Here is a 23,141-nt window from a genome sequence, read left to right as displayed (position 1 = left end):
AGAGCCCACAGGCAAAAAGGGGGCAAGGTGGTGTGTCATGGGGGGCAGGTCCCTCTGCATGCAGTGGTGAGAGCCAATGGGTCAGAGCAGAGAACTGGGTCAGCCCCATGAACAGGAACCACTTTAGGAGGAGTGAGTGATGGGCTCACTCTCCAACAGCCCCTGAGGCCCTCGGTCCCCAGGGGCAGGACCTGACCTCCCACTCAGGGCCTCTCATCCCTCAGGGACAGGACCCCACCTCCCTGGGGGTCAGGGAATGTTGGGGAGCCATCAATTACTATAGTCCCCAAAAACTCCCTAGATTGTCTCCAATGAAGCACATTGGGGTCATACTCTATTTAGAGTGGCTAGTCATCCTCCCCATTCTAATTATAGTACAACTTTGTATCTGAAAAAATGCACTGAGGCTGACCACCCCCATAACTCAAGACAGAGCATGATCCTTGCACCAAAACTCAGTTCTAGACAACCATATTACTAATACTTCAGTGCAAAGGGCATCCGTACTGGAGGCTGTACATTCCATGCCAGTTCCTCTCCTCTTCCCTGCCCATTCCCTTCCACAAAAGTTTGTGTTTTTCTTGAAGAAGGAAATATATGTCTAAAGTGTCCCCGGCTGAAGTGAAAACTCCATCACTTTCAGGGGACTTATTTCCCTGCTGGGAGGGCCCATTTTCAATAGTGTGCTAGCTCTGATGGGCCATGCAGGATTTAAAGGGCCAGAAGTATAATGCACCGCTGAGGCCCCTTTTGCAACTCGGGAAGGTAAAAAGGCATTTTCCAGCTTTCCTTTCTAGTCTTAGAAATACACTTGTATATTGCTATCTGCATTTTTGAAATGGGATCCTTCAGGAAAGTGCTTTCTTTCTTTTAGTGTAGTTTACAAAGGATTTTTTTTCTTTTTTAGTGAAAAGGAACAAGTACTGTTAAGAAGATACTTCCAAAGTCCTATAGTCAGAGGGGCTGCGTTTTCAAATTGCTTCATCTGACAGAACGACTAATGAAAAGAACAAAGCTAAAGGAACTAGAAAAACTAGCTCGGTACCATCAGCCAGGATAGGAGGCTATACACTGTGCAGTGTTGGCATAGCTATTTACCATTGGGGATTAATTGTTTTGTTGCCTTCTGTACATCCACCTTTTCTATATTCAGTATGTTTTCAGTGGAGCAAACTATCAATAAACCAGAAACCGAGCATGTCTTGAAAACCTTTGTTGTAATGATTTTTGTATGGCTGCTCCAGAACCTGATCGACCAGCATTGCTGGATCTCTTCTCACTAACTAGCAAGGTAGTACTGCACCACAGTGGGCTTTGTTTGCAAATTCAAGTGAATTTCAATTATTTGTCAGTAATACTTAGTCTACTACACTGCTTTCAAGTGTTGTCCAATTCATTTAGTGATAGTATGACAACAAAGATATGGTGTTAGTACAGGAACAGTATCATGTGGGTACACTATTGATCCTGAAAACCTATGTATTAGAGTGGCAAAAGCTAAGAGAAAAAATTGATGGGAAACAAAGCTTTTGTAGGAGGAAATATTCAAGTTCTGTAGTGTTTTATTAATATGATGAATCTCTCTTTCCTATGTGACACTACTTGACTGGCCCCTGTCCATTTCCTTTGACTTTCAAGTGCAGCACCTTACCTTCAGTAGTTTCATGAGGCCTTCCAACTGTACCATCAGCTCTCTCCGACTTTCCTGGAGAGCAGACATCCTCTGTTCGAGCTCATCCTTCCGCTGTCTGAAAAATAAGTTAGGATCAGAGCTAATACTTCATAGAGTCAGCTTTACAATTTCTGAACTGCATCATTTTTTCAGGTCAACTGTGCAGAGTATATTAGTGAACACATGCGTTGAATTTAATATAATGCCCAGAAATCGGGAGATTGAGAAACTAGGAAGTTCCTTGAAGTTAAGAGTGTACAAAGGGCTCAGTATGATGGTTGGGGTAAAGTAAGTACTGACACTCTCTCCCCAAACACCAAATGAAGAAGTATTTTTCAGATTCACACAAGTAAACTTACATTTGGAAGAGTGTTAGGAGATTACTTCAGAACATGAGAGTCTGGCAGGATTATTGACACTGGACAAGTAAAGATGGGAAAGCTCAAGAGAATTCAGAAATTCAGCCAGAACAACAGAGAGAGGTGGCTTTTCAGAGGCTGGAGTCCAAGCTATTACATGTTTTCAGTTTTAACTCTTTTGAAAATAGCTTTTGATGCTGCAAGCCAAATTCTATGCTCATTTGTGACCGTGTAAATCCTGAGTAACTCCATGCATGTTGGTGAGGTTACTCCAGCCTTAAGCCCATGTAACATGGAGCAGATTTTGATTCTGTACAAGTACAATCTATGGTAATCTAAGCAGGATAATTTGGTATAATTCTGCCTTCAGCTATACAAGTCCAACTCTCACTGACGGTTGTGGGAGTTTCACCCATATAACGGAGGGTTGAATCAGGCCTATGGGATATACATAATCAGATTTTGGGGAGGTCACTATCATATTTAACCTGGAGCTGCTGCCCCCTGCAAATTACAATATAATTGATAATATTTTTAAAAGTCATATTTTAGATTAGGTGATATTTTATACATTCTTTCTACTATATTTTTATATCATATCTATATATATAAAACATAATGAAAGATGGTATTTGATGCATCCTGTAATGCCTGTAAATTGGTGTTTTTGTTCTACTTCTCCAAAATTGAGGAAGGTAGAAGTCAGCAATGTTAAATATAGTTCCTGGGTAGTAAAAGCCAGACTGTGAGCCCTTTAACCACAATAAAGGAGTTACTCACACAAACAGCACCATTGACTTCTATGGGACTACTCACATGAGTTATTGCTTACCAACATGAGTAGATTTGGCCCTAACATACCAAGGCTTTGTTTATTCTTCTAGAAGATTCAAATATTTTCTACTTGAAATTTCCTGTGCTTGGATTTTCCCCTGAGTATCTAATGGTTGGAAAAGCTGTGAATTGTGGAAAGGAAAGTGGGTTTAAGAAATTACAAACAAAAACAAGAGAAGTCATCTACCCAATTCAAACTCGCATATCCTAGAAAAGGTCTCAGCGTTTACTCATGTTGTCTTTTAGATTCATTGCACAGGGAGAGAAGCATTATGCTATCACTTGACATACCACTTTTCATGTTCATTTCATCAACTGCACTCTGGAGCTGTGCTTAGAAATGAAGTTAATTCTATATTTTTGTAAATGCCAGCATATATATCCTATATCCTGTCATGAGAAGGTGGATTATATGCAAGTCCCATATTGAGGCATCTGAATAAATTAAACAGTGCCAATCCTAATTGGGCATGTGTTGTGGGTGTAGGGAAAAGAACTTCCATTCTTAGTGAACTGATCTATATTTTCTGCTCTTTGTGCTATTTTGTAGATTGTAAGGGCTACATTTTCATAATTCATTGCTTCAGGAACACCTGCATTGCAGTTAACTGTGTTTGTATGCATATTTTATGGGCACACCTCAGGATATATGTCTACACTAAACTTTTTATACCTAGAGTTGGTTGATTGCCAGTTATCTTGAGTTACTTTTGTGTAGGCTAATGCAATTACTCCCCACATGGTACTGCCAATTAATAAGCTGGGGAGTGTCCATGCTGGCATTTACAAAAGTGTTAAGCACCTCAAGTAACTGGCAATCAATTAACTCCAGATAAAAGAAATCTAGTGCAGACATATCCTCAGTTTTGAAACTTTATCCTCACAATTTAATAATAGACAGAAATAAATGATCAAGGGTCAAATTCTGCTCTCATTTATACCAGAAGAAATTGAGAATTCCTCAAAACCAGAAAAGACTCTGAAGCTAAATATTCTGGAGAATAGTTTCTTGAAAAATTGAGGGTCATGTAAAATTTAGCTGTGGGTAAACAGACAGGTGGCCAGAGATGTGTCTTAAGTGTGGAGATCAAATGCAAAAAGTATAAACATAAGGCAGAAAATCACTGCAAGGGATGTTAGATGTGTTCTACAGATCTGCAAAACTCCAACATTTCTTGATGTTATAAGACTCAAATTGTCCTACACTATAATTGCTCCAAGTTTTGAAGTCAATGGGCTACATCACTGTGGCTCCACTGACTACCTTGCAGTTCTGCTGATTTATACTAGCTAAAGGTCTCACCCAATATCTTGTTTAATGTACAGGAATTTGGGATTTTGCCAAAATTGCATGAACAGTTAAAGGAAACCCTTTTTACTCTTAACTGATAAGCATTAATCTGGACACATGCGAAGCAGTACTGACACACAGATTTAAAGTTATCTGATTACTCTGACACAATATATGAAAACAGGAAAGATATCTCAGTTGACAGAACCCAGTATTGGTGCCTTAAGGCCACCCAGTGTCAGGAAATTTAAACTAAGCTATTATGTTTTTAATCTGTGCTGCAAAATTCAATAGAATTAATCTGCTAGTTCTACATCAATCTCTGGATTTAAAAAAAAATTAAAATGAACTTGATTTGTCAACTGAATAGGACATTAATATTCAGTAATATTTACTAATATTGTAAACATGTTTACAATAGATTTTAGTCATGATGCACAGGAGCTACATGAATAGTCTATTCTGTGATGGGTATTTTGATGACATTCAATTCTTATTTCCAAAGCTCGTGCTGAATGTCACTTGCCCAGCAGCAGAAGGTAATTCTCTATGCTACTATACTAGGTATCTAGAGTCATTAAAGAGGCAGATCAGTCATAAGAAGAAAGCATTTCTGTTTCCAACTAGTTTATCTTAAGATCATATTGCAAATGTAATTCTTAGCAAAACAAAGATTTATTTTTAGGGGAAAAGAGGCTAAAAAATTAAAATCATACAGCATTTGTAAACAAAGATTTTTCTGCACAGTTTCAGCCTAAGATTTTCTTCAGATATCAGGTGGCTGTCTAATGGTACCAGCAACAGGTTACTGCATGAAGGAAAGCTGCAAGGAAGTCCTCTCTTATCTTGTGGGCTCTAAAATCTACTCTATTGAAAAGTTAATATGAAAGTTTTAACTGGAGAGGAAGCACTTATACACACTCTATTCTCTGTATACAGCAACTAGTTTTAAATTATTCTGATCTGATGTTCAGTCTGGCTCTCACACTGCTCTTCAGGATTGGTACATTCACTTTGGACGGTGTTTATACTGAAGCTGACCACTGCGACAATCTGGTCAACTGTCCTTGTAGCTGAAACAGCCAAGAGTTTCTCGGTTGTTGAAGCAAAAATGACCAATATAACCTTGAAAAAGGGCCATTCCATTCCTAGCTCTCACGCTATAGGATGCTCCATGGCTCTAAGGGACTCTGAGGATCTGTTCCAAAAGGTGTTGGGGTTTTTTGGCAGAAGTATTTGTTCTGAAATAGCATTGTTTTCCCCCCACATGATTATGATAAGGTGTTATTTATACATATTGGCGCAAGACACGGTTCCTGTTCCCAAAGAGCTTACAACCGAAATACCTGATCTGGCATCACTTACACATATGCTTAATTTTAGGCACATGAGTAGTAAACAGGACTACTCACATGTGGAAATTTTAAGCATATACTTCACTGTGTTCACAGTCAAGGCCTATACTGAATTTAAATTAAATAGAACAAAATTACACTGTTCATTAAAAGAAAAAAAGAAAAAAAAAAAGAACAAAGAACAGGAATATTTTATGTGTTCACCCTTATCTACACAAATCTGTTTCCAGGAATTCTTCATGGCATATACACCTACCTCAGGAGTCGGAGCTCTGCAAGGAGAGTGGGGTTCTGTTGTGCCTTCTCTGGTGTGGGCTGAGATGCCTGCTCATGTTCAAGACGCAGCCTCTGGATCTCCTGTAAGATTTCTCTTGGGGGAGGATAGTAAGTAAAAGACTAAAGGTCAGTGCATTTCCATAGAACCAGCCTAGAACATCACTATTAGAATAAGGACTGTTTGTAGCTCTGAACTAATAAGGATACCATGACTAGGCTCCAAACACCAGAACATCTCAGCTTTAGTGAAACAGTCACCACTGGAACAGGTTTGCTGATGTTTGCTATAGTCATAGAAAGAGAGCATTTCTGCAAGACCTTCATAAAAAAGACCATAAAACTAGAGCCCAAATTTCAGATACCCTCTGTGGAAAGCAGGGACATAGATCCTGTGTGGCTCACCTAATGAATTCCTCACCCTCATTCCAGGGCTGGTGCAAGGATGTTTCACACTCTAGGCGAAACTTTCACTTTGCACCCTCCCCCCGTCCCCAAGCCCCCGCCCTGAGCCCTCCCCTGCAGCAGCTCCCCCCCCCTGCCCTGAGGCGCCCCCTCCTGCAGCTGCTCCCCATCCCCCACCCTCGGCCCTGAGGCACCCCCTCCGTCCCCAGCTCACCCCTGCTCTGCGCACGAGCACGCCATCGCCGCTTCACTTCTCCCTCCTCCCAGCCTTGCGGCACCTAAGCTGATTGGCACCGCAAGCCTGGGAGGTGGGATAAGCGAAGCAGCCATGGCGTGCTCGGGGAGGAGGCGGGGCAGGGGTGAGCTGGGGCGAGGAGTTCCCCTGTGTGCCGCCCGCCCCTTACTTGCTGCAGGTGACCCTCCCTGAGCTCCCCTGCCCCAGCTCCCTCCACCTAAATGCTGGTGGCAACCAGGGCAGCCGAAGAGCCGGCCGCTGCAGTTGCTGCCGAAGAAAATGGCGTCCCCCAAATCCTAGTGCCCTAGGCAACCACCTAGGTCGCCTAACTGGTTGCACCAGCCCTGCCTCATTCTCTCCTGAATATTCTATGCTCCACATTAAATCAATAGAAACTAGAATAATATCTGTCCTGTCTTCTACATCAATCAAGCACACACCGTTTGCACTTTTAAAATGCTTTTAATTTAACTATGGATCTGAGAGACAGCAGCTCTTCAGGGGAAAGTACATTTAATAGGATTTACTAGAACAGAATCGATGTATAAGAGTGCTAACAGAGATGCAGAGCTTTGCTGAAGAGAGGTGAAGCTTATTGATGTTAGTGACAGACTCTTTCTTCATTACATTTTGGTGGGCATCAGATACAGTACTCAGAAAGCAGACTTGAGCTATGAAAGATAAATTAACACTAGAGCTGGTGGAATTATACTACAGTGACAGAAGGTATCGCAGAAGTCTGTGGTAGAAAGGCATCTGGTTTTGGCCAGTCCTTATCTACCCAACAGTAAAAGCAGAGAACACAGAACAAAGCTCTGCATGACAACATAAGTTACTGTTCAGTGATTGTGGGTCTGACATATAGGGCCAGATACTCAGCTGGTGTAAATCAATGTAGCTTCACTAAAATCAATGAAACTAGGCTGACTTACTCCAATTGCGTATCTGGCCCCTAATTCGAAAGACTTCCCATTGCCTGTCCCCCAATTTCAGCTATGTCTGTATCAAAGCCTAATTTTCTGCTCATCTTTTTACAATCAGTGCTTCTTTTATTTATCACACACAGATTGTGTTTTGGAGATTTTAATTTTCTTCTCTAGAAACAGAAACAGGGCACTAAAGATTTTCTGGTTTTAGAATCAGAATGGGATTTTTATTTTTTACCCTCGGAAAGGGTAATTGCAAACAGTAAAAATATTTACAACTACCCCGCAGCATGTAACCATCTACTTTTCAAAACACAGGCTGATTCTGTAATGCCTTAAGAGTGGCTCCCCACAATTTTGCCACAAGTATACTGGTACTGGCTATGTAGGCAACCAGTCTCCCATCCTGATAAATAGATAGATCTAGATCTAGAGAGAACACATAGACAAAAACAAGTGAGAAGAAATGTTAAAAACAAACAGACGTACATTGTGTGTGGTACTAAACAAAGGCAGGCATTTTCTGGAGATTCTTACCGGTTCTTATTTTCAAGCTCTGCAATCAGTTGTCTTTGTTGCTTATTTGCATCAATGGTGAAAGAGATATCTGAGGCACCTCTCTGCTGACCCTGCTGCTGCTGCTGCGAGAGAGAGAGAGAGAGAGAGTTTGGCTGCATTATGAAAAATGTCCATGCACTCATCTGCACCTATAACGGTTGTTCAATGAAATCTGCTTGCCAATAGCATCATGTTAGACTTGTCAGCCCGGATCCTCAAAAGGTATTATTTAGACACCCTGGAGCCTAAATGCCATTGAGGACCTGGGCCCTCTACACTACAATAAATAAATGAATAAATAAAATAAAACTAAACAAGTATCTATATTATGTCATGTTCCACCAATGGTGCAACAGCACAATTTAGTAACAACAGTGTAATCACTAAGCTAGACAATGCTTGAATGTTTACCACCATGTCATTCCAACTTGCTTCAAAGAGTTTTCCAGGAAACACTGATAAAAATGCCTGATCCCATCTGCAGCAGTGGCTTCACACTGATGAAGCTGCACTGTTACTGGCAGCTGCTATAATACAGCTCCTAATTATTATGCTGTAGACAAAGCTATTGAGACTTGCAACATGAGAAAAAAGGAATTTCCACTCAAACAAAAACCAAGACAAAAATTCATCCCACTGCACCTCCCAAATAAAGGAAAAGACATTTGCTTTCCACTTGTCCCAAGAACCTTTAATTCCTTGAAAGCACAGCAGATTTCTCCATGTTAAATCCTCATTCATCATCCACTTTTCATTCAGGCTGTAGTTCAGTGCATGGTTCATGTGACTGAATCTCTGATACACCTTCTACTGACATGTCAGAAGAGCTGTTCCATAGCATTTAATATACAACAGAACCATTTTCCAATTAGGGGATTTCAAACCCATCTCACTACAGATTTGTTGGAGTACTCCCTTTGTTGTGTTTGCCAGCAATAACCAAAAGTCACTGTGTTTATTAAAAATATTTTCTACAGTGATGCAGTGCAGGGATTAATACAACCATTGGAAGTATCCTAATTAAGGAAGACATCCAAGTAATTGTTTTGTCCTCCATGCTGTACAGATAAAGATTTAAAAATTGATCATCTGAGTTAGTGCGCTCAGCTACTGCAAAGGGGACTGTCTCTCACTTTAAGAATGATCTGAAGTGTAACCTTAAACACATGGGGCCTAATCTTGAGCATCTTTTCTACAGTGCTTGGCAGATTTAGCCCTCAAAAAGGAAAATATATTCCTCTTCTTGCTAGACTCCATTCCACATAACGCCTAGGGAAAAACACATTTCTGGTTTTAGTTAGTTACTTAATTTTAAAACTTTAGTTTTAGTTACCTGGATATTTTCCCACTAATATTCTATCCGTCAAGGAAAACCGCAGCATGTCCAAAAAGGAGCCCTAACAAATGCACTGATAAACTGTACAGTTGAGACAGAAATAACTGGGCCCTTTAGTCCTGCACGTCCAGCCTTAGCAATGTCTCATAGGTTTTTTATCTTCCATTTGGCTGCTAAAGTGAGCTTCAGAATTTGTAGTTGCCACATTTGTTCTAAGAGCTCCTGTTCACAGAAGGCCTCTCTTTGCTTTCTCCTTTGTAGTGTATATTTAAAGACATAGCAAAATGTGGTATATTGGTGGGGAGGGGAAAGTTTAGCATATCCATCCAAACCACATCTGGTTCTTGTGTGTGTATACTCAGTGCTATGAATCCCTATGGAGCTAAAGATGCTATGATGATAGGTGCTGCATAGAAAACTCAGACAGATACGGATGACATTTCAGTCTTCCAGAAGGGTTTTCCATCCACACACGTAATTAGCAGGGCATTTTGGTTACCTAAAGAATTACCATCCTTAAGCAATAAGATGAACCAGCTAAAGATGAGAGGTTGCCTTAAATTTGAGTGGAGCTGCATTCTGAATCCGACAGTGACTGATTGTCAGGTAACGGACAGTGAGATGATCAGACTGTGTGCATTTCTTCCTGCTGCCCTCGCTCCTTCAATGTTGTGAAGTCTTATACGATAGATGGCAAAAAACCCTGGGCCAAATTCATCGCCACAGCAGCTCAACTGCCTTCATCTGATTTGAATTTGGCTCATAGTTTTAATATGAACAACCTTGCCTTATTTGGCTCTTTCAGCTGACCCCACAGTATATATCCCAAGAGTGAAAATGTGCTTCCTGACATTCTGTACAGAGCTACTTTTCATTTAACTTTCATTTATGCTTCTTTGGTCTATCAAATGCACTGAGATGGAAAAAAGTAACTGGGTTGACCTTATTTATGCCGTTTAAGATTTTATACACTTCAATTAGGTTCCTGCTTCAATGTCTTTTAATTCTGAATATAGTAAGTTTTTAGCCTGTCATCCCTTTCTATCCTGTGATTCACAGAGTAGTATAATCATTGCTCTGAAACGAAAATGAGAGCCAAGGCTAATGCAATGGGTCATTACAGTCATCCTGTCCAAGATCACTAATTAAAATACTCAGCACTTAAGGCTCTGGTTTTTGAGCTAAGGAATGAAATAGATTCACCACCTCAGTTTTTACCTTTAAAGTAAATCGTTAACCTATAACCAGTATTAATCTAGGCAATATTTTCCAATCCAGTTTGAGTTCAGGGATCCCAAACTGTCTTCGTGTTTTTGGATTTGGAGATGGTAGAATAATGGTAGGTGAGGGCAGTCAGTTAGTTTCCTTAGTTTGAATTGTTTAAATATCACTAGGTTAAATCTATACTCTACATTGTTAACGTAGCTGCAAGAAAACTTTCTTCTTCATTACATAATATCCTCCAATCAAAAAATCTGTGAACCATCAAGGTTGTCAGATATAAATTTTCTGATTGTGACAAGCCCTTGCTCTTCAGAAAGGAGAGCAAAAGGAAGCTTTTACATTCCCCCAATTAAAACCACTTACTGATGCAGTAGTCTCTGCTGCCAGTCTTGCTGCATACCTGGCGATCAGTCTGTGCTCTTCATCTAGACGGCCTGCACTGTCAAGCATGCTGCTCAGAGTTGGGGTGGGGGGAAAAGGAGAGAGACATCAGTGTTTAGAAAGCACAATACAGTCACTTTATCACAGTGTCCATCATTTTTCATTCCAGAATTTACAAGAAAAATACCCAGAACTATGTTCAAACATGGGTTTGGCTTCTAACAAATGCTACCCTTAATTAATAACCTATCCTGCTTTGCACACAGGTACTGACAGGAGGTGAGAAGGCTCAGTTCACCCTGGGTTACGCTGGCTGGTGTATGCATAACTCAGGTGTCTCCTGGCAGAAAGTGTGGGAGAACTGAGCCATGGAGGCATAAAGGGCTCATCTGACTCTGTTGAGGGGGAGGGCAGAAAAGCAGCTGGCCAGCATATAAGCTTCCTCCCTACGGTGGAACCTCCGACATGTTTCTACATTCCAAAGGCGTGAATCCCTCCTAGGGTCCAGTAGCCCTTGTTGATGCAGGAGGGTGAAATCTGCAGAGCCCAGTCAAGTCCAGGATCACTGAACAGTGTGTGATTTTTATATATGAACTTCACTGAATCATCTAGAAACACAGCAGGTTTCAGCCTCCTCTCTCAGTTTCTGATACTTGGAGGTAAATTTTTAGATCATCATGCGGGGACAAGCCATTGCCCCATAACTTCTATTGATTTTAAAATTAATAAAATCCTGCTGCCTCTTACAACTATATTAGCCACTACATTTTCAAAAAAAGTTTACTTTGGTCCCTCATTCAGAATATTAACAAAGATTTGTTATTAGGAAAAAAAATAAAAAAAATTACTGCTTATATTGTAGAATCACTTTAAAATATCTCAACTGTTTACATTTCTTATTCTAGGAATATCAAAGGCAAATCAGATCATTCACCTTATAGGCTAGTCACTTGACAAATGTTATTTTAAACGGAGGCTATATTTTAGTCAAACAATTGCAAAATTAAAAAACTGAAAATCTGTGAATTTTCTAAATAGTTACAACTTTAAAAAGAGCCAAGCAGACCAAAACCAGCTAAAAGGAAGAAAGATGAAAATAATGACTTGATCCTAAATAACATCTTCAGAAGCCAAGTTTCAGCTCAAAGAGTATTGCTTTTAATTATATACAAGAGAAAAGAAATAGTAACGCAATAAAAGGTGTTATATAAGAGTGTTCTACTTTGGGATGCATTAGAAATTGGAGAGATTCCTACAGCTATATCTCTCACAGTAACTCAAGGAACCAGAAGGTGCATCTTTTGGTTGGGGGTCTAATGCTTGAAGGATTCCACTGGAAGTTAGAAGCTACGCTTGAAGGATGGGTAGTGGCTTGGATTCACTGGTTGGCAGCTTGGAGCCAGAAGCCTTATTGAATTGTTCTGACTTGTTGAGGTAATAGTAAGAGAGAAAAGGAAACTTTGTCTTATACTCAGAATACCAGTGAGACTAACAGAGTGAAGGCTAGAAATTCATCAAAGTGATGAAGAGTTAGCCAGAGATTCGAGCTGGGTGAACTAAGCCTTGGTGGCTGACTATTTATTCCACTTCTGATAGTACCTGGAGTAGAAAGGAACTAGTGGTCATTTTAGTTTAGTAAAAATGATGTTTAATTTATTTGACTGTATATATAAGAGATTAATTTCTACTCTCACTTACACCACTGATTGTAAGGTACTCTTGGTTTACCCTTGTGTGAAGGAAGAACCAAGCTCAAAGTGATTTTCCCTTTTTGATTGTGCAATTGAATAAATCCCCAGTTTATAATCTGCTACGTTTCTTCTACATACTTCATCTACAGTACTACTATATTACCCAAGCGAAAAACAATGACTCTCACCCCAGGGGAATAACTCTCAGTCCCACGAAATTACACAAACCATGTAATAAGGATTAATTTAGTGACAACATAGTTAATTTTCAGTATTTTTCAATATGACATCACATTGTAACAACTGTGACAAAAGTGGGTATTCCAGCATCAATTGTCATTTGTATAGCAATTTCCAACCATATTATAAACCCTGAAAAATCACAGATTATGATGTGGATTGACAGAGTAGCACAAATCTGGAGTGTAGTTAAAAGGATTAACTGAAATAATTTTACAAATGAATAAAGTCACTTCAACTTTCTGGTTCTTACAGTTATCGCACTTTATATTAAGTGCCTTGGGGCATGCACTTACACATAGACGCATATAGTATGGTACATATTATAGCAGTGTGTGAACTGTGGGCTAGTAATGCCTCAAGTTATTTGCACAAATGTTCTGGAATTTCAAAAGAAATATAATGAAATGTGTCTGTTGTACGTGATCATTCACCATCGTGTATGAACAATATGTTTAATCTGGAAATTCCAAGATTTAAGTTGCAGAGTTATGATGTGCCATAATTCATACGGTTATACTTTTCCCCCACAACTTCATGAATAAAGGTGGAGTGTGATATTAAAGCATATTTACAAATTATGTGTAGAATCTGGGATATTCACAAGAGTGAATGAGGTATCCCTTTGAGAAATCTCATGATTTTAATATTTCTGATGTAAGGCGTTTATATGAATGGCTAATGAGCCTCAAATATTGAGAATGTTAAACAGTCATTCCAACACTTAATTTCTTTATTTAAAGACTTTGTAATAACTTTCAGGCTATTAGGCTTACATCATTTCTTATTGTCATATGGAGCGAAGTGCCAATACTGTTGCTGGTACAATAGCACTGCATAAAACCCATATATCTTGGTAACAGAATTCATGAGACTATTTCTGGCTAATATACTGATTCTGAAACATAAAGGATGGACTTGCACCCTCAGTTTTGCTAAAGTAGGGAGTTGAGGTGGGGAAAATTAGACTATCAGGCATTTTACCTCAAATTGCAGCGTTTCTCCACTTTTCAAAGAGAACTTTTGTATGAATATTACTGGCAAATGCTGATTCTGTTTTCACATTTTTTTTTGCTCGTCTTAGGAGGGCGACTTGACAAAACGCTGTTTATTGTGTCAACCTATTCTTTACTTCTGTGACTCAGGGCTGCCTAAAGGATTCAGGGGGCCTGGGGCAAAGCAATTTCAGGGGCCTCTTCCATAAAAAAAAATTGCAATACTATATTCTCGTGGGGGCCCCTGTGGGGCCCAGGGCAAATTGTCCCACTTGCTCCCCCTCACAGGCGGCCCTGGGAAAAATAAACCTTCTGCATCTCAGCACAAACCTAGTTTTGAGAAAACTTCTTTACAAGGTATCACTGGTTCTCAGCATCAGCTGGTGCTAAAAGGCACTAAAGCTCATTAAAAGGGTTGGACAAATATTTTCCATCAAAACTTTTTTTGGTTCGAAAACTAGGGGTTTTTAAAAAGCAAAAAAAAATCATGGACAATGTCTGCTTTCCTTCAAAATTTGTTGTGTTTTTTTTTAATTGAAAAGCTGAAATTAGTCTGCCAAAACCTGAATATGGTTTGGGGTTGCAGAAGTGTGTGGCAAAATATTTGCTGCTTGCTGTGTTTGATTGTTTAAAGAAACAATAAAAAAATTCCGTTTAAAAAAAATCTAAAACTTTTGAACCACCTCAGCTTGTGACCAAACGCCTGAGCCCATCCAGTCAGAGATTTTTCCAGATTTCTGATACTCTGCTGGCTTTCTTGACTCATAGCTGTCTCCATAACTTTGGGTTCATTTAGGTTAGAACAGCCATACTGGTTCAAACCAAAGGTCCATCCAGCCCAGTATCCTGTCTACCAACAATGGCCAATGTCAAGTGCCCCAGAGGCAGTGAACCTAACAGGTAATGGTCAAGTGATCTCTCTCCTGCTATCCATCTCCACCCTTTGACAAACAGAGGCTAGGGACACCATTCCTTACCTATCCAAGCTAATAGCCATTAATGGACATAACCTCCATGCATTTGTCTGTTTCCTAGAGACTGGCTCCATGGGGTCCTTCACAAACTGGAGACGATTACTGTGGGTTTGTCTTTAGTATAGACTATGTACATACTCCACAAACTGAGCATTTGAGCTTGGTCCAGAATCTGGGATGAGCCTATGTTGTGAAAACTGAAATGCTCAAAATAGCACATGCATTTGAATGGACAGAGGGAGCTAAAATTAAATTAACCCAGGGGTTCTCAAACTGAGGGTCAGGACCCCTCAGTGGGTCAAGAGGTTATTACTGGGGGTCGCGAGCTGTCAGCCTCCACCTCAAACCCCACTTTGCCTCCAGCATTTATAATAGTGTTACATATATACAAAAGTGTTTTCAATATATAAGAGGGGAAGGGGGGTATTGCATTCAGAGGTTTGCTATGTGAAAGGGGTCACCAGGATGAAAGTTTGAGAACCACTGAATTAACCCCTCTGGAGCCTCAGGAATGTAGGTGAGGGGGGTCTTCCTTCGTAGAGTTGGGAAGGATATTGCTTTTCTCACGTGATCCCTTCCCCAGTGGCTAATTTTAAATGAAGCTATCCTCCCCTGACATGGATCTCCCTGTGACACTGAAATTAAATATAGACTATAATTTGGCATTTGAGAAGTTAAAGGGATGGTAGCCCTAATGGAAAAGCTAACAGCTTGGCTCTTCTGCAAGCCTCAAACTGCTGAATGAGCTTCAGTGTAGGAAAGGTTGTGCCTCCCAAAAAGCTTGGCCCTGCCCCCTATCCAACCCCACCCACTTCCTGCCCCCCCACTGTCCCCCTCAGAATCCCCGACCCATCCTGCTCCTTGTCCCCTCGTCGTCCTCCAGAGACCCCCCACCACCACCACCCCGGGACCCTACACTGTCCCCTGACTGCCCCAACCCCTATCCACCCCCCCACTGAGTCCTGACAGATCCCCAGAATGCCCACAATCCAATCCCCCCATTCCCTGTCCCCTGACCACCCCCCCAACCTCTGCCCCCTCCCTGTGCCCTGACTGTCCCCGAGACTCCCTGCCCCTTAGCCAATCCCCCCCCCCCCGGCTCCCTCCTCACCCAGAGCCTCAGCGCGTCACATCCAGGGCCATCCCTCAACAGCGGTGCAGCATGATTCCGTCGGGGCCTGAGCTCTGCCCCGCTCAGTGCCGTGTGGTAAGGGGGCGGGACTGCGAGCTCCTCTCCACTCAGAGCCCTGGGGTAAAGGAGGCGGGGCTGTGAGCTTCGTCCACTCAGCACGGAGTTCATAGCACCGCCCCCTTACCACGCGGTTCTGAGTGGGGCGGCGCTCAGGCCCCGCCGGAGTTAGGCTGCAGCTGTTCAGGGACAGCCCTGGATGTGCTGAGGCTCCAGGAGAGGGTCGGAGGCAGGGTGAGGTCGAGCTGGGGCAGGAGCTTCCGCCGTTCCTTTGGGGGCCCCTGCAGAGCCTGGGGCAAATTGCCCCACTTGTCCCCCCTCTGGGCAGCCCTGCTGTGACTTGTTCCAAGAACAAAATTATATGGAAAATCAATTTAAGACTGTACTGTCAAAGAGCTCACAGAACAATCAGAGCTGATGGTTTGAAGTCCATGCTGTTGATAACAATTAACTTATCATCTCATCTTCCTACTCCCTAAGTTTTTGTTGGCTTCTCATTTCTGTGAGAAGACTGCTACATTCTTGGGAATGTCCTCATCCTCACAGGAACCTGCGCAGCCAGGGTCAGCATTGGTGGGTAGCAAGCAGGGCAATTGCCAGGATTAGCCTTTGGCTTCAAGCCCATGCGGTAGGGCTTTGGCTTCGGCTTCAGAAACATTGCAGAAATCCAATGTGTGAGCAGGGAAGGGAGGCAGGCTGGGAACTCACTCCTTAGTTTCTGCCCTGGGCCCCAGCAAGTCTAACGCTGGCCCTGTGCATGGTGCTTTCAAAAGATGAGCCTGGGAACTTAAATGTGCAACTTTGCTAAACACTAAAAATCATGGACTGAATAGAGACACTGGATTTATGGCTTATTATAACCATCTGTAACCCACTACCAGCTTCCCACCTATCCCCCTGCAGCTGCTTTTCCTCCCTCACTTCCTTTCCTCCCTATGACTAGAGGGGTGTCAATGGGCCACGTCACCTTGAATGGTCCCTTGAAATGTGTGTTAACTACTTATACTAAACAATTTGCTCCGTCCTGCATTTAGCTGTGATACTCTTGAGTTATTTTCCCCGGCCTGAAGAAGAGCTCTGTGTATGATTAAAAGCTTGTCTCTCACCAACAGAAGTTCATCCAATAAAAGCTATTACCTCATCCACCTGGTCTCTCTAATAACTTGGGACCGACTTGGCTACAACAACACTACATGTAACATTCACAGAAACTATTTCCTGTGCTTACAGGTACGTTGCCATGAATCACTACCACGAAGGCAGAACTGTTCTGCCTCAACAAGCCCATATTAATGTTTACAAATCCATTAAAACAAGCTGTTGTTTCTCTTTTCCTTGGGCAGGCTGCTGCAGGTGGAGCAGGCTCTTTCTGACACCGCATTAGCTAGGGGTTCCATGAGACTAAGGCTCCTAGCTTCTGCTGCAGGTTTTTCTTGGGAAGACTCTGAATTCACCTAACGGTTAATAATCTAAAGGAGTCTAGTATCAGAGCGATAGCCGTGTTAGTCTGTATCCACAAAAACAACAAGGAGTCCGGTGGCACCTTAAAGACTAACAGATTTATTTGGGCATAAGCTTTCATGGGGAAAAACCCCACTTCTTCAGATGCATGGAGTGAAAAGTAGAGATACAGGCAAAAATATATATTTGTAAAAATATATATTTTTACTCACAAAAGCTTATGCCCAAATAAATCTGTTAGTCTTTAAGGTGTCACCGGACTCCTCGTTGTTTTTGTGGATAAAGGAGTCTACTTTGTTCTGGTTTTACCAAAAGAAGAGGGCATGACCATGGTGTATTAAGATGGATACCTCACCTCCACGATCATCTCCTATTCCTTTCACTTGAGTTGGACACTATTCTTTGGCATCGGGAAATAGCTCAAATTAACGATATTTCTCATAAGGTTTCTTTTCTACTGAAGCAATGTCTCTTAAGACAGTGAAATGGGGTCACTCTGGTTTAATCTCTTCAGCCTAAATATGGGAAACTGAAGTATTTGCTGCACCATGAACATTGTGGGACTTCCTGCTGTAAGTTTGATCAGAACTGTGCAATAGCTTAAACTGAATGAGCATCAGCTTGCCTCACAAAGCCCAACAAAGTCATTAGTCAGTAAGTAATATGGGCTTCTCCTTGTCATTATTGGTTACAAATGCCTCCAGAATATGTAATTTTAAAATCGCAGGGACCAGAACATATTGACAGTGGATGCTTTGGACAACTTAGTTTATAATAAACAGATTGTTTCCTTGTTTATATAGTCCTCTGAAGTACTGAGGATCACCACATTAAACAAGCCTGTGAGAAACAGAAAGTGACTGGGCGTGGGGAAGGGGGCGCTGTACTTTCAGTGTCCAAACGATAGAAAATGAAATGTAGGAGGTAAACATATGCAGTGAAAAGTAATATTAAAAATCAAATTTATTTCCCATGCACATAAGAAGTATTTTGAAAAAAATATATTGGGGCTGATCCTTCACTGATATAGATCAATATGTTCCACTAACTTCTCCAGAACATTGATTTACATCCATTGAGGATCTGGGCCTTTTGAGTTTTTCTGGGTTTTTTTGGATGGTGTCCCTTTAAGGCTATCAATGAATTCTTATTTTACTTTCTTGTGACTATTATGTCACCGGGGGAAGGGGTCAGTTATTTGTTACCAAATGTGCTGCAATATCTAAGCACAATGACTTAAGTCCCAGGTGAAGTTCCAGCCCTAATCGTTGTTGTCAGTAATATTTCAATATATGTAAGAGCCTCAACACTATTTGAAACTATGTGACATATAGCAGGTGAGCTACCAAAACATGATTAATAGTAATCATATCTGTCTTGAAAGCAGACCTCACTTAGCACTTCATGATAATAAACTTCAGTTAGTTATCAGGTAATATGGTGCTCATCTGAGGATATGCCAGTGTTTATAGCAGTGAAACCCTACAGAAACACCAGGTGGCTTCTGAATGTTTGCTTTCTTATCTTTCTCTAGATGTAACTATTCTTTTCCTCTCTATTCTTCAATTGGTAGCAGAGAAAAATGTGAAAAAAACAACTACTGGCGAGCATTCTTCACTGCATGGCTAAGACTACTGTCTCTTGAAGCTAATTTTCTGTGTCAAAGTCAAGTTGGCAGCTCATATAAATGATTGAAGCTTTTTTTAATTAAGGATGCTAGGACTGCGACCTTTAAATGTCAGTAATCAGATGTTTTGTACTATAGTCTGCTTCAATTATTTGCACAATCAAGGACTTTGTCATTCATTCCCCAGCTACTCTTCAGAAACACGAAAGGGATGTGCTATGGAACTATTTATATCTTGTTTTTGCTGCACATGTGGAGACCAGGGCTGGCTCTAGGCACCAGCAAACCAAGCACGTGCATGGGGCGGCATATTTTCTGGGGTGGCATTCTGGCAATCATTTTTTTTGCTTTTGGCGGCAAAAGCCTAGAGCCGGCCCTGGCAGTAGTAGGGCGTTGTGTGAGGGGGGCACCCTGGGGCCGCTGTGGTTCGCGCTGCGGGGGAGCAGGTGCAGTGCCTGCACCTTGTGGCTAGGCTGGGCAGGCTCCAAGCGGGGCACATTCGGGCTGGGATCTGCTCCGGGGAGCACACTGAGCCCCCTGCAGGTGCTGCAAGGTGGCCACCCCTCAGCACCGCAGCCGGGTGAAGCGACTCGAGCTGCCCAGGGACTGAAGCAAGGCGGCCAGAAGCAGCAGCAACGGGGCCATAGAGGGTGGGATGCTGCCATGCGGGCCGGCCCTGGAGGCAGGAGCCCCGCTGGAGGGACCCTGGGCTGAGGTGCAGCCTGGGAGCCCCACTGCTTACCCCAGTTCTGCTAGTGCCGGACTGCTGGAGGCAAGGGGGGAGTGGATGGAGTCAGCACTGTTGGGGGGGAGCCCAGCACTGAGGTGGCGGGGGTGTGGGTAGGGGGAGGGAGAGAGCCCAGGGCTGGGGTGGCAGGGGTTGTGGGTAGGGGAGGGCACTGGGTGTGTGTGTGTGGGGTGAGAGCCCAGGGCTGGGGTAGGGGGCAGCCAAAATTTTTTTGCTTGGGGCAGCAAAAAACTTAGAGCCAGCCCTGGTGGAGACCACTTTAACTGTATTTATGTGAACCTGCCACTATAATAGGAAGAAATTTTACTGATATCTGGTACAATTAGGAGGATAAAGGACAAATGCCAGCAGGAAACACTGACAGAGCGCTCTGGCTGGTGGTCTCCTCTGAAGTAAAAATGCATCGTGAATGTGACACATTCAAGTTTCACTAGCCTAGGGAGGGACAGTCACTCTGAACATACTTCCATCCAGCCCTATTTCATCCTTATTTGGCAGCTGCTAAGCAAACATATTTTTTTAAAAAAAATCTTGCTTGTTGAAATATGGAGACAGACATGAAATTCCACAGGATATTAGCATTTGAAAGACTTGTTATCCGATCTTCTCACTCCAAAAAAATTCAGTCTGCTGTCTAGTACAGCAGCAAGGGAGAGTAGTAAATTCAAACTGGCCCCATAGTCCAGGAGCAAACTCTGGACTACACTAAGGGCTTGGGCAGATTCCTTCCTCCAATATACATTGATAGTTCCCACTGGCTTCAGTAGCAGTGACATACAAGTCTGAGAGCAGAATTAGACACTAGCATTTTAGAGAGCCGCTGCACTCACTCTCCAAAGGGAATCTGCTCACTGTCTTTATAAAAAGGGTACTGACACAACATTTCCTAGTGTGTTATCTGAAGTGACATGCTACAACAGCAGTAGGAAAATCTGAAAGTAAAAACATAACTGAAAAAGGTGGGCACAATTTCGTAAGAAACTCTACACAGCTTATTTCTGACATGTTTTACAAAATGGAAGTTACTTACCTGTAACAAAAGATTCTTCAAGATGTGTGGTCCTTATCTGTATTCCAACATGGCTACACATGTGTTGCATGTTTATGAATGGAAATTCTTTCACATAGCATCTATTACTCTGTACCTGCACCCTGGATCTCCTTGTGCTCAGTAACAAGGGTATAAAGGGAGATGTGGACCAACTGCCTCTTCAATTCCTTCTCTACCGTGAATCTAGTCATAATCCGAAGCAGAGGGGAGGAGGGCAGGTAGTGGAATAGAGATAGGGACCACACATCTCGAAGAACCTCCAGTTACAGGTAAGTAACCTCCATTTTTTCTTCGAGGTCTTTGTGTGTGTTCCACACAAGCAGTAGTCAAATATCACCCTCTGAGGATGCAGGTGGCAGAGTTAGCTGTAGCATTGCAATTTTAATGGCTGCATTGGCAGAAGCAGCTTGGACCAAACCATAATGTTTTGTGAAAGTGTGGATGGAACTCCAGGTTGCTGCCTTACAAGTATCCAGCACTTCTCAAAGAGTTGCTACTGCGGGTGCCTATGCTCTAGTGGAATGGGCCCTCAGCCCGTCCAGGGGAGGTAAATGTGCTGAGAGCAAAGGAAGATACAACCAGAAATCCATGGCTCTGAGCAGATATTGTTTGTCCCTTACTCACTTTGTTATAGCAACAAATAGTCTTAGGTGATTTTCTAAACAGGTTCATTCTTTTAATGTAGAATACCAGTGCTCATCTGTCATTGAGAAAGTTAAGTCTCTTTATCTCACTGGAGGCATAAGGCTTCAGGAAAAATAGCAGTAAGTGAATTGATCGGTTTATGTGGAACCTGGAAATTACATTCAGCAGGAACTTTGTAAGGAGGTGAAAAGACACTTTCTCTTTATAAAATGTGGTATATGGCAAATCGGCCTTGAAGACTCTCAGTTCAACCACCCTCCTGGCCAATGTAATAGCAAGTAGGGAGGCAACCTTTAAGGACAGGTGAGATATCAAGCATGTGGCCAGTGGTTCGAAAGGTGGCCCAGTAAGTGCTGAAAGTACGAGATTGAGGTCCCACTGTAGTCTGGCCCTTTAGGAATCTGTTACTGGGTGAATAAAAATAGAACAGCCATCCACCGGAGGGTGGAATGCCCTGACAGCTTGTTACAGTCCACTTAGCAGCAAACAGAAAGACCTGATGGTTTTGAAAGTGAGGAGGTGGTTTAAAAGAGCAGGAATACCTGCTGGCCCCAATAACTGATTCTAATGCACTAGGTAGAAAAATGACTCCATTTGGCTATGTACAATTTTCTGGTAGAATCTTTCCTGATGCAATTAAGAATAGTTTGAATGGCTCTGAACACGAGTGTTCTAGCTCTGATCTCCATCCAAATACCAAGCCGTGAGGTGGAGAGAGTCCAGGTTGGGATATCCGATATTGTCATTCTCCTGAGTTAGCAGCTCTGGGAAGGGCTGAATGCTGAGTTGCTGGATTGACATTTGTAGGAGGTATGGAAACCAGAATTGTCTGGGACAATTGGATGCAATGAGAATGACTTGTGCTTTGTCATGACGAAGCTTCTGTAGAACTTGTGGTAGTAGCGAGATTGGAGGGAAGGCATTCCTCGGGTGGCCTGTCTAGGGAAAGAGAAGGACAATGCCCCTGGAGTCTAGACTTTGTGCTGCTCTGGAATAATAGACACTGAGCTTCTTGTTTACTTGGGAGGCGAACAAGTCCCAAGATGACACTCCCCACTAACTGAAAATAGTTGTTGTTCTGCACTGAGTTGTGTAACTTCCACTTGTGATTGGTGGCAAAGCTAGGGTTATTCACCAGTGAGTTCTGAGCACCAGAAAGGTAAGTCAAAGAAATTATTGTGTGGTTACAGATGCACCAGATCTGCCTCTATGCACAGTGAGAAGGATCATAGCTCTCCCTGTTAGTTTATATAGAAGATGGTCATCATGTTTCCTGACATTATCAAGACATATCTAGATCATATGAGTGCTAGGAATGCACTGCATACCTGTCTGATCGCTCTTAGTTCCTAAAGATTGATATGTATCCTGGCCTATCGAGGTGACCATGTACCTTGAACCATGTGATTGCCCATGTGGGGTCCCCAGCCTATGAGGTACATATCCATGATTATGGTCACATTGGGTGTAGCAGGTAGGAAAGGGACTCCAATGCACATGTGTTTTGGATGTTCACCAGATGAGAAAATCCCTGGCATTGTGGTGTTCATGCTGTGTCTGTCTGGTGTAGTAAAAGCCTGGCTCAGGCCAGTATGACAAGGGAGATATAGTATGGCAAATAGTATTATGTAAGTGCAGGAGGCTTTGTGGCCCAGCTGAGAAAAACCTGGA

The 23,141-nt window shown here is 42.2% G+C and overlaps 1 protein-coding gene across 31 annotated transcripts in view; it reads right to left on the bottom strand.

The window, feature by feature from the left end:
* The window catches only part of DTNA (dystrobrevin alpha), a 324,921-nt gene that overhangs the window by 25,892 nt on the left and 275,888 nt on the right, over positions 1 to 23,141 (bottom strand). For 27 of the 31 annotated variants that reach the window (XM_030553035.1, XM_030553013.1, XM_030553020.1 and 24 more), the window contains 4 exons: positions 10,832 to 10,919; positions 7,888 to 7,991; positions 5,768 to 5,881; positions 1,652 to 1,748 (listed from right to left, as the gene is read on the bottom strand). In XM_030553035.1, coding sequence (XP_030408895.1) covers positions 1,652 to 1,748; positions 5,768 to 5,881; positions 7,888 to 7,991; positions 10,832 to 10,919 — 403 coding nt within the window. The remainder of the gene's footprint in view (positions 1 to 1,651; positions 1,749 to 5,767; positions 5,882 to 7,887; positions 7,992 to 10,831; positions 10,920 to 23,141) is intronic. The other 4 variants (XM_030553015.1, XM_030553028.1, XM_030553023.1 and 1 more) reach the window with 1 other exon arrangement.

Source organism: Gopherus evgoodei, chromosome 2 (assembly GCF_007399415.2).
Source record: "Gopherus evgoodei ecotype Sinaloan lineage chromosome 2, rGopEvg1_v1.p, whole genome shotgun sequence".
NCBI classification, from domain to species: Eukaryota; Metazoa; Chordata; order Testudines; family Testudinidae; genus Gopherus; species Gopherus evgoodei.
Note: the sequence above shows the minus strand (reverse complement) of the source record. Positions and strands in the feature narration are given on the sequence as shown.